Genomic DNA, 12,344 nt, shown 5'->3' on the forward strand with positions numbered 1-12,344 from the left:
GCAACTCTTAGTTTATCTATCAAAGGTGGCTCAGCTCCATTCCAGTGACTTTCCTCTTATTCCTTGTACAAGTTGACATGTGGGGTCTGCACCATGTCATGTTGAAGAACAGAGGCTGTCTAATGGGTTCTCCAACACTTTTGAGGGATTCTTATTTCTACTTCAAGAAAACACAGACAATTCATCTTAAACTAAAAGTTAGGCACATTTTACCCCTGTGTTTTTATTATTCTTTCTGGGATTTATATCTAATTCACATTCATATCTAATGAAATACATTTATAATCATGTCAATCAGAAGACATACACCAAAAATGAAAATCATTGCATTTTAATTATACACTCCTAAAGGGTTTCATGGAAACAGATTTCCTAAAAGACCAGGCTCAAAAGTGGTATTATTAGTGAATGACTGTCTACATTTCGTGAAGCATAGAAGCAATCTTCCTGGGTAAGATCAATCTTCCTCACTGATCATGTGGATGACCAACCTCAAAGCCTGAACTCCTGGTTTCTTGACCTTTCCAAAAAAATCCCTTATATTTCTTCTACTGGGACCACACTTTCTTCTCCTAATACCTCTTCTACTATTTCTCCCATATCTGCTCCTGAAGTTCTCAAGAACTTAATCTTCTGTAGTATCCTAATCCATCAGCCAATCTAGATATTGTTCATTCATTCATTTTAAACTATGTAATTTGTATTTATTGAGCATATACTGTGTGCTATATTTTGGCATAGACACTACAGAAAAAATTGTGTATACAACAGAACAGTCTGTATTCATAGAGGAAGAAGAAATTGAAAAAAAATTATGTTGAGTAATTACGATAAATGCAGCATATAATTTCAAATTGAAATAAATGTTCTGAAGAAAAATAACATGATAAAAAAGACATGTGCCAAGGGAGGTGGTCCTGCTGTGGGGCTTTGTGATAGGCTTGCAGAAGAAGTGATATGGGCGCCAGTGTGTGAAGGATGAGAGTGGGTGAGAAGATGGTTGAAATTGTGTTGGTGGGAATGGCAAGGCAAAGGTCCTGGAGTGAGAGGCTGGTCTGACATACCCAAGGAGCTGAAAGATGGAAGTGTGAATGGAAGCCAAAGAGTTCAGAGGGACCCGAGTAGCCAGCTCTCTGTATATTGTTTTGAGGTTTTAGTCTTTATTCAGGCATAAAAAGATGCCATTGAAAGCCTGAAATCAGGGAGACAATATGATCAGAACTGTGTTCATGAAAGTTCAAATTGTCTGTAGTGGGGGCACAGGATTGGAGGAGGCAAAAGTGTATGGGGGGCGGAGATACCAGTTAGGAGGTTCCTGCAGTTCTCTCTGGCTCTCACCAATTTGCTCTGTATCCATATTCATTTTCTTTTCTTCCGTTTAATTTCAAAGGAAAAGATATCTCACCCTTTGGTTACTCCCACTCTGAATTGTTCTCTATAATCTTGGAAACTGATCCCTCTTTTTGCCTGTCATATCTAGCTGGGGCCCTTTCTTTCAGCCTGAACAAAGGCTGCAAAAATGGTGAAGATGGCTTTCTCCTCCATGCTCTCATCTTCCCCAAAACTCTTTATGTTTTGTGTTTTCCTGCCATGTTCATTTATTTTCTCATCACATCTGGGTATTGTGTCTTCTGAACCAAGACCTCCATCATCACCTTTCCCAGGAAATAGAGGCCTTAAAAGCTCACCTCCTATTTTCTAAATTCAAGAATCCTTCTTATTTCACATCATGCCATCTTCCAACTTTTCTCTCACACCCAGCTGAAAATCTGCATTTCCAGGTTCTCATTTCCAAATTCTGCCAGAAGAATCCACCATCTCTTCAAACTCAGTCCAACTGAAGTCAAATTTTCTTTCTCCTCCAGCAGGAAGCAAGGAGCCCTTTCTCACTGAGCTCCTACAAGGCTCACCAGTGCTCCCAAACTTTGAAAAGGAGGCTCTTTCATTATAAAACATGATTAAAAATTTAAAATTATAGGAAGATCACAAGGGAGAATAAAGAAAGTTATTCATTTCTTTACTTAATCACCAAGTCCCCTTGGTTCTTTTTTGCATTTAAACCTTTTCTGATGCTTACATCTTTATGACCACACTCAGATGTTTTTTATGGTTTTCTTTTGCTCTTTCCTCCTTTAGTTACTTATTCAACAATTGAGATCTTTAATGTGCTAGGGTTGGTCACACATATATTCATATTTCCCTCTCTCTCTCTTTCTTTCTCTTCCCTAGTAAGCTTTTTTATAGAAGTTTCTATGTGTATTCTTATATAACCAGTACTTTATTGTCTTTGAGGTCAAGGACTCATTATTACAATTTAGAAGTCAGAAGCTAAGGGTTCAGATGTTGGAGATAAGAGAAAGAGATACAGAACCTGCTTTAAGTGGACATTTAAAAAATATGGAATAAAAAGATCTCTCACCAAAAGAGAGTTTATGTTTTTCATGTCTGAAATCAGTTCATTGACAACTTTGTTCTTTAAATGTTGCCAGCTCAAAGAAATTCTTGAAAGTTCTCACCTGTTAACAGTTATTAAAATGGAAGAAGCTGGGGATGAGATTGTGAGCAATGCTATTTCCTATGCTCTATATAAAGGTAAGTGAAAACAGCTCCTTGGGCAGTTTTAGCTTTGTGTTGTTTTCTGTGACTTTTGGTAGCATGTATTTCTTTTTAAAAGAAACTTTATTATTATTATAAACTTATTATACACTTTATTATTTAAAAGAAATTTTATTGAGAATCTCTACTCCAAAATCCCAATTGAAAAAATCTAAAAAAGCTAAAAAAATCTGAAACTTTTTAGTGTTGATATGATACCACAAGTGGAAAATTCCATAATACCATGAAGCTATTTCACATACATATACAAAGCTATTACGAATGCTTCAAATTAAGGCTATGTGTATAACATGCATATAAAACTTAAGTAAATTTTATGTTTACTCTTGGACCCTGGAAAATCTCTTTATATATATGCAAATATTCCAAAAACTGAAAAAAATGAAATATAAACCATTTTTGGTTCTGAGGAGTTCAGATAAGGGATACTCAACCTGTATTATCTTGCACTTGATTTTTATTATCATAGTTGGAAAGATACAATACTATTGCTGTGGGGAGGGGAATTTCCTTGAATGTATGTATTTGATGGAATAAGAATTTTTGCATCATGAAAATTCTGACAAAATATGATCACAATACTCTTCAAAAAGTTATTTCTAGCAGTGGTTTGAAATATTGTTTTTGAGTTTCAGACTCCTCTGAGAATGTGATGAAAACTGTGGACATTTGTTCTAGAGTTACACATAGATGCGCACAGACTTGAAACACATAAATAACTTTTCATTCAATTCCTGTGTGGCCTTTGCTGTCTTAGAATTCCATCATAGTGGATGCTACCTCAAGTAAATAGGCCCCAGACCATCTGGAATGGATGGTTAATAAGAGGAATGCATACACAGTAGGGTCAGGCACGCGGGATGTGCAAATCAGACCTTAACTACATTTAGAATCATTCTAGTACTTTCCAGAAATTTGATTATCATAGTATTTACTAAATTGAAATTATGTCTGTATAGACGCCTAGATGTAGAAAAAATTAGATGTGGCAAAGGCATGAAGAGCACTGTTGTGATATGGTTCATTAGTTGGTAGAGTCAGATTTAATACATATCAGACGTGACCCTGGAGGCAGAGCTCAGGCTGCATCTGAGTCTATGTGGAATTGTCAGTGTGCTATGGCAACATGAGAGAATATGTGGGGGAGAGGCTGTGGTCTGAGCTGGTCTTTGTTGCATACTTCAGGGCACAGAGGCTGTGGGTGAGAGTGAGTGACAATGGAGGGAGGCTCTGATTCCAAGAGCAGACTGAGAATCGCCTTTGACAAATGGCTCTGGTGGTCGGCCATGTGGAGTCTCTGCACTTTCTTATCTGTGGGCCTTTGTTCTGCCTGTTCTTTTCCTGCCTTCTTACAGCCTTCAGCACCAATGAGCAAGAAAAGGACAACTGGAATGGGCAGCTGAAGCTTCTGCTGGAGTGGAACCAGCTGGAGCTGGCCAGCGATGAGATCTTTACCAATGACCGCCGGTGGGAGGTAAATGAGGGGCCACCTGGGTCTCCAGGGTCAGGGAGGACAGTGGTCTCAGCAGTGAGTTCTTGTAAGGGTTGTTCTGTTCTGGTGCAGTGTTGCCCAGCCTCATTTTTCTCTTCTGAGTGCGGGATGATAACATGACTTATAGGTTTGTTGTGAAGAGACAGTAAAGCTGAAGGGTGTCATCAGAATATCCACCCACCTATGCCACCTGAGGTTTCTAGCCCTTTAGCCTCCAGGGGAGAGGTGGCCTTCTGTCTGGTGTGGGACTGCAGATCTGCTGTTGGAAGTGGATGGGCAGTACAGGTGCAGGATTTTGTACTTTCCAGAAACACTATGATAACCATGGGCAATGCTATGATGGATGGGCAATGCAGGTGCAGGATTTTGGAATGTAGCTTGACTCAAAATCAAGACAGCAGCACTGTGTTTGCTCACCCCCCCCCCACTTAGTCAAATTCTGATAAGAGATTTATCAGCAATGAGATGCAGAAGAGTTGATTGAGAACACCTCATGAATGCCTTACAGCTTCTCAGAATCCCCAGAGCCAAGTGAGCATCTTGGATATAGAATTTGCACATGCAATAAAAACCATCTTGTCCAGCAGACTGCCTTTCTTGCTTTTAAATCTGACCAGATTTTTAGGCCCCTATTTTCTAGTGGGGATCTGTTATACACAGCAAAAGTTCAATCAGCCTTAGGAGTTCAGCTTGACAGGAATAATTACCAACTGTAGGCTTGCAAGACTGCTTCTTTGAAGTTTAAGTTCTTCTGAATTAATTGAAGTCATTAGTGATATATTTAATTTTCTACAAGTAGGCATTGATTTGAAGGTATATATACCTCATATATTTCCTCTTTAGCAGCCAGGTTCAGAAAACACTCTCGGACCTGTCGTGTTGTTTAATCAAAGACTAGGACTGGATTTGTATTCCATGTGATCAGTTTTAATGATGGCAGTACAAACAGAGTAATGGCTCATGAATTTTTAAAGTTATTCACTCCTTTGGCAAACATCATCTTGTATTTGTTCTGTACAGTGTAGCAAGCCCTGTACCACATTGCAGGCTTTAGTTAGGAACTAGAAATTGATTTATTAATTGAGTCATAAATGAATCCCTGTGTGTGAAATGTTGTATTTTGGTAAGTTTAGATGGTACAAATAAACATAAACTCAGTCACATATTGAATTGTACATTTAATTTGATCAGCTCAGATAAAGACTGTTAAACATGAAGGGCACAGTGGTTGAGAATGTTCTCTGGAGCCAGCTCATCTGCATGACATGGGCAAGGACTGTGTCTCAGTTTCTTCCTACAATGGTGTGTTGAGCCACTTTGCACTGACTTGAAAGAGCTGGCTGCTAAATATTTAGGGATTTTGTGAGTTAGTTGTTATATATAGTTATCATTAAAAATCAAGTTATGTGAACTTAGATCTTAATAAATTTAATGAAAAAACAAAGCTTAGAATCAATCAAAACTCAACACTAATTCTTTTGCTGCATTTACCACTATTGTGCTCTCGAGGTTATTTCTGTGTGTTGCTTCTGCCTCCTGGAAATACTACATGTGGTCTACTTACTGATTCTGCAGTCACTGACTTGACACTGGTAGCTGAAACTTTGCCACTGTGGGAGTATTTACACCATAGGAATCGGCAAACACTACAAAATAGGGCCTACAGTTCTTTCCGAAAGCTGGTGTTAAACCTTTACCAGCACACCTCTGCTTGTCTGAAGATGGAGATAACAGCACTACCTAGCTCACTGTGCTGTCATTACAATCAAACCAGACGATGCTTCTAAAGGACTTAGAACACTGGCACTTATTAAGCACTGTATAAATATTTGTTTAAACATAAAATCTTTGGAGTAATGCTGGTATTTGTCTAAGCATCCATGGTGCACAAAGCAGTCTCCTTGTGTTAGCTGATTTGCTGCTCACATTGATCCACGGCAAGATGATCTCCTTTTGTTGGTTGACAAACCAGAGCTCTGTGGGCATTGCAGGAGGGGAAGTTCTGATGACTTATTCAAGGCCTGCTCTGAACTTGAACCTCTGAAAGGAGCTTGACCCATACAGGGAAAGGTAACCAAAAATCTGGTCTAATTGCCAGTGTTCTAGTGACTTAGGGTATGGAACACGAGCAGGTACTTGTTTGGTGGCATGGGGTTTGATGGACCGACCCCATTTTGCCAACTGTCTCACTTCACCTTCACAGCCACCCATTTCAAAGAAGAGCAAACTGAGGTTCAAAGAGAAATCTTACCCTTGGTCACACAGCTGCAAAATGGTAAAATTGGGTTGGAACAAAGACATGTCTGACGGCAAAGCCTTTCCCTTTCCCATGTGCCAGCTGTGCTCATGGTGTGTCCCAAGGCTGGTGGCAGCATAACTGGCATGACCCGGGAACTTGTTAGCAGTGCAAACTTGTTAACAGGACTCCACTTCAGACTTTCTGAGTCAATCCCAGGTGGACTTCCCACAGTCTGTATTTCAGCAAGGTCCCTGGGTTTGAGAGCCACTGCTCACATCTCCAGTCTCTGACTCGTGGAAAGGGAAACGTGTTTAGAGTGAAATATGAAACGCTGGGCACAGGGGACACTTGCCTTGAGGCAGAGGAAGCACAGCTGTCTCGTCCCTGGGGGAGCTGCTTCCGGGCTCAGCCCAGTCGGATGCACAGAGCAGGGACTCTAAGGACCCTTGACGGTTCCCTCTCTAGGCAACATGTGATCCTCTGACACCAGCACTGGACAGAAACAAAAGCCATTAACGCTGCCATTGGCATGAGATATTCACCCGGATCAGGGCTCAGGCGAGAAACATAAGCAGGTGAAGTGGGTGGGTGGGCAGCAGTGGGGAGCTGTGGGGACCGAGGGGACAGAGAGCACTGTCCCCAGACTGTGGCACAGCAGAAGCACTCAGTTAGGGTGTGAGTGCCTGGGAGCAGCAGCTGCCACCGAATTCTAGCTGATGGGTCCCATGTTGTCAGGGCGTCTGGTTTCCACTCCTAAATCTTGATGCTGGAAGTATAGATTTTGATGAATCTTTGAATTTTTAAATGTTGACAATGGAACCAAACTGCCATAAATCCTCTGGAGGACACGGAATGTGTCTGGGAGCTGGCTTAGTCTGCAGCCTACTGGCTTGTGGCTGAAGTTGACACTGATGACTTTTCTTAAGATTCTCAGTAAGTTTCTATGGTATTAGTTTTATCAGGAGCTCAGAAAATGGAGATAAAGGTAACTAAAAATCAGGTCTAACTGCCACGTGTTCCAGTGACTTGGGGTGTGGAACACGAGCAGATGCGGGCTTGGTGGCATGTGGTTCCATGGACCCCATTTTTCCAAGTGTGTTTGAGACTCGGGTTGCCAGATGAAGGTTCGTAGGCATGTGTGAAGCACAGTAGGTCCCAGGGGACTGGTTGGTCCCAGGACTGTTGGCTGATAATCTGTGTCTGTTGTAGACTCCAGAGAGAGGGTTCCGGCTGCACTGCTGCCACCCACCCCTAACTGGGTGCTCCTGCTGTGCCAGACGGTGGGTCAGTTCCCACCCGTGTGAACCTCTCTCTGCTCCACACAAGCTGAAGCCCAGGTGGCATGCAATGCCCGCAGTGGGCCAGTGTCACAGACTCCATCCACCATGCTGCGTCCCCCAGGGGTCTAAACTATAATTCAGTGATGTGTTGAAAGAGAGTTGAGTTCTTCTTACTTCGCAGCTGGAAATATGATGTGGCTGAGGGAGGTTGTTGCCTTGTGTCCTCTTTGGGACGGAAGGTGTGAGTGCGCTTTCTGCTTCCTCCTTAGTCAGCGGACCTTCAGGAGGTCATGTTCACGGCTCTCATAAAGGACCGGCCCAAATTTGTCCGCCTCTTTCTGGAGAACGGCTTGAACCTGCAGAAGTTCCTCACCAATGACGTCCTCACCGAGCTCTTCTCCAGCCACTTCAGCACCCTGGTGTATCGGAACCTGCAGATTGCCAAGAACTCCTACAATGACGCCCTCCTCACATTCGTCTGGAAGCTGGTTGCAAACTTCCGAAGAGGCTTCTGGAAGGAAGACAGAAATAGCCGGGATGATTTGGATGTGGAACTCCATGTATGTACTGTCTGCTTAAATTCTCCCATCTTTTGAATTTTCTTTGAAAAACAAACAAACAAACAAACAAAAAACACCTCTATCTCTGTCTTTCCTACTCCCTCCTCATTGCCATAAGGTGGCCAACAGATTGACATAACATTTTTTCTACTGCCTTTATTTTAGGTGCTATCTGGTGAGTTTTCTGATGTTTTGCTCCATGCTCTGCTTTAAACTGGTCGCGGCTTTTCTTAATCATAAAGCTTGGTGCAGCATTCAAGGCAGTTAGTGGGGAGCAGGGGCAAACGAATGGCTGCTGGCTCACTTCTTGGTCTACCGGGCATGAGCTGGTTAAAGTACCTCCCTGCTGCCCACGTAAAGGACTGAAGAACTGCTGGGCATAGAAGGGACAGTGACTGTTTCCCAAAGGATAATCCAGGTGTCCACTTGAAAGGGTGTGTGGGTGTGCTCCTGGGCTGGCTTGGGTCCTCCCTGTGAAGTGCAGGCAGGCCGGGTTCCACTGACCAGCACCAGCGACTGTGGCTAAACACTTGCGCTGATCAGAGCCCAGTGACTGGCCGGTCGTGCCTGGGGCAGTGTTCTGCCTGAACTTCTAGAGCTGCCCAGTGGAGCGGATCTCCAGTACCCACCATGGCAGCATGCTTGATTCCACACTTTTTATTGATGTCTCTCTTTTCATGTCTCATTTCCTCACTTTCCTACTGGTTTCTTTGGGATCATTTCCCAAACAACCTACTTACCTCAGATTCTTATCTCGGGATTGCTTCTGGGGAAACCCAAACAAGGTCATTATCTTTTGGAATTCTGGGACTTTTACGTGTGTGTGAGTTAAAAATCTGAAGAAGCTAGGTGTCCTCAGGAAGTTGAAGTGTCCAGAGAGCTTCTTTTGGACACTGTTTATGTGAATTTTTTTTTTTTTGGCAACACAACTCCTAACTACATATTATGCATTTAAGACTTTGGCAAAACATGAAAAGAAGTCGAAAGGGACTATATACATGTTTTCTATCAGGACAGGTCTTGAATATATCCTGTTTTCTGTCAGGACAGGTCTTGAATCTTGAAGACCAGCTGGGATTCTAATTGATGTATTAGGAGTCGAATCTTTGAATAAGAATCCAAAGAAAGAAGCACACTTTATGTTCTGATAGTTGAACTTTAACCACACGAAAGTTAGAATTTAATCTGAACAATTTTTTCCCCCTAGATGAGAAACAGAGTTATATGATGAGAAGGAATTGCTTTCTCTCTGGCTTGTCAGAGGTCTTTTAGTTTTTAAATTGCTCTTAGCACTTTTTTTCACTCTTGATACCTTTTCTTCTAGTTGTACTTTATATTTTATGATAGATGAAAGATTTCACATCAAATTACACCCTCTGGAGGGTGGCAGAGATGGAAATAACGTCACTCTGCTGTACCAATGGCCCAGCCACAAAGCCTCCAGCACAGGGTGCTCCCCTGGGCTTCCTGACCCCCTTTTCCTGGGCACCTGAAGTGATTTGCATCTGCACAGCTGACCCTGTGCTCTGCCCCCTCCCAGGATGTGTCTTTCATTACCCGGCACCCCCTGCAAGCTCTCTTCATCTGGGCCATTCTGCAGAACAAGAAGGAGCTCTCCAAAGTCATTTGGGAACAGGTAAATGTCCAGCTTGAGTTCACACCAAAGGCATGCTTGGTTGTAACAATTCTGACCTCAAATCTCACGTGTACTCTAAAACATCACCAAAAAAAAAAAAAAAAATGGCCACAGGCTGCGACTAGTGAGGCCAAATTAGCAGATTCCGGTGAGAGACGATGGGGATTAGGAAAATAAAAACTCACTTTTCGGACTCAGATTTTGAAGATAATGGCTGGGATCAGGTGGAGCTCTACTCTCTGATGGAGAAGCAGGTCTAAGAATTACATCAGCCATCTTTATTTATATGTGCCTCATTATCAGATTAAAGACTGTACAAGCATTATTCTTTGTGTTCATGAAAGGTACAGAGTTAGCAACATTATGAAGCTTATTCTGCTGTTATATTCTACAGTTGCGATGTGCAATGTTAGGAGCTTTGTGCAGCTCTCAAGAAAGTCCATTGTTTAGGGGCTGTGGTTGTGGCTCAGCGGTAGAGGGCTCGCCTAGCTCGTGTGAGGCCCTGGGTTCGATCCTCAGCACCACTTAAAATAAAATAAAGATATTGTGTCCATCTACAACTAAAAAATAAATATTTTTTAAAAAGAAAGTCTATTGTTTAAAGTTACCGTTAGGCAGGCAGGTTCAGGAGCTTGGTGACACATTGTGGCTGTGTAGCAAGAGAGTTCCTCTATTCCCAGGAGCTGTGTGCCTGAGAACACGGTTGAGGCTGATAAGACTCTAGCACGGAGCCTTCTCATGGAGGGTGTTACCATAGCAACTAGACCTGCTGCCCCTTTGCACAGAAACTTTCCCAGGCACCAAGCATGTGACAGTCATTAAGTCGTCAGAGACCCCAGTCTCAGACACTGCTCTCCCATTCTCTGTCACTGTTCCCGCACTGCAGATGCCAGGTGGTCATGGCTGTGTGTCGTGGCTGGGCTGCGTGTTGATGGAGGTGTGTTCAGGAGGGTGGTCCCTGGAGAGTGGGCTTGCCTTGGGGGGCACCTAGTGGGCACCTGATTCTCAGTGTGTGTGGGTGTGTGACTATTTCCTCAGTTGGTAAGGATTTGAAATTTAGTTTAAAAAGTTAATTTTTGGCTTTATTGCCTTATGAACAGGAAATAGGGCTTGTAAAAAGTCTGCTTTGGAAAAATTATTGAGAATTTTATGTGTGATTTAGCACGTGACACTAGCTTCTCCACTTAGAGAGCATCAGGTTGGGTGTGGACTACTGAATTCACACATATGGCCTCTGGTTACATTGTTCAGGTCCTTTATGTCCTTACCCACTTGTCCCCATCTTGGGGCTCTTTGTGCAGCCTGACAAAGCTGTAATAGAGGACTGGCTGCCATCCCCTCTTACTGGCAATTTCTCGGGGCATTTATCTTGATGTTTTTCTTTTCCTGCGCTGCTTCTTCATCTGAGTAGCTTCAGGCTCGAGGTCGCCCCGTTTAGGACTGACCATATTCAGGTCCAAGACTCTTTTGTGCTCATTACGAATTCTACTTTGAAATGTTACACATAGTTGGGACTTTGCCCCTTCCTGCTCATGCTCTGAGTTCATCCTTGTTCACCATTAGTGTCCACTCAACCGCTTCAAGGGATTCTGAGTTAACCTAAGTTTCTCCACCCCTTGAAAAGACCAGGGGCTGTACTCTGGCAGCCCTGGGAGCCAGCAAGCTTCTGAAGACTCTGGCCAAAGTGAAGAATGACATTAATGCCGCTGGGGAATCAGAGGAGCTGGCGAATGAGTACGAGACCCGCGCAGTGGGTAAGTCACAGCAGAGGGACTCCAGGGGAGGTGCAGGTGGACCAAGGCTCAGACTGGAGTGTCTGGGCTTCCCCTGATGGCCTCACGGAAGGCTGCAGACCCATGCAGACACCCACGCAGTGTACAGGCTTCCTGCTGCAGGCACTTGGGACTTTTCCAAGAGTGAAGGTGAAAATCTTGAGTACTACCATTGCAAAGCTACCTGGCTCAGGCCTAAGTAGCTCAACACCTCAGGAGGTTTCAGGGTGTTTTTTGGACATAGTTAAGACACTGTGAACAAGTGAGTCTGCATTTCGTGTAAACATAAATGCTCTCAGAAGACTTCAGGTCCCTGGGTCTGATGCAGAGTTGGTCTGATGCAGAGTTGGTTTTAATGGCAAAGGCAGCAGTTGGGTTTCTAGGCCTCAGTGTCCCACAGGGCGACTCCAGTGATGGCTGGCGAGCAGGTCCCTGAAGGTAGGAGCCTTGGAGCTCCAGGAGGTCTGGGGGAGATCAGCCACGGCCTGGGATAGCAGGCATTCCTGAGCCGTCCTCTCCTGGATGCCTCGGGACCGGTCATCTGGCTGCTCTCTGCTATCCAATCCTTAATCAAAGCTGGTCAGTGCCCTTTTGGCAGAGGACAGGACCCCATGCAAATGGGAGAGTTGGGAGCAACTGTCATCCAACAGCAGAGAGCTCTGGGTCTGCTCAGTGTCTCCCTTGTTCCTCTGCAGCTTTAAGTTTGCAGGGTGACATCTGCATGACACCTTTGTCTACTGTCTAATCTA

The 12,344-nt window shown here is 43.5% G+C and overlaps 1 protein-coding gene across 2 annotated transcripts in view; it reads left to right on the forward strand.

Moving 5' to 3' along the window:
- Trpm8 (transient receptor potential cation channel subfamily M member 8) overlaps nucleotides 1-12,344 on the forward strand; it is an 84,846-nt gene that overhangs the window by 30,779 nt on the left and 41,723 nt on the right. For both annotated transcript variants that reach the window (XM_046439932.2, XM_046439934.2), the window contains exons 10-14: nucleotides 2,490-2,592; nucleotides 3,972-4,090; nucleotides 7,897-8,187; nucleotides 9,728-9,823; nucleotides 11,448-11,577. In XM_046439932.2, the coding sequence (XP_046295888.1) occupies nucleotides 2,490-2,592; nucleotides 3,972-4,090; nucleotides 7,897-8,187; nucleotides 9,728-9,823; nucleotides 11,448-11,577 (739 nt within the window). The remainder of the gene's footprint in view (nucleotides 1-2,489; nucleotides 2,593-3,971; nucleotides 4,091-7,896; nucleotides 8,188-9,727; nucleotides 9,824-11,447; nucleotides 11,578-12,344) is intronic.

This window comes from Marmota monax, unplaced genomic scaffold (assembly GCF_021218885.2).
Source record: "Marmota monax isolate L192 unplaced genomic scaffold, Marmota_monax_Labrador192_F-V1.1 WCK01_AAM20220418_F8-fsc00041, whole genome shotgun sequence".
NCBI lineage: Eukaryota > Metazoa > Chordata > Mammalia > Rodentia > Sciuridae > Marmota > Marmota monax.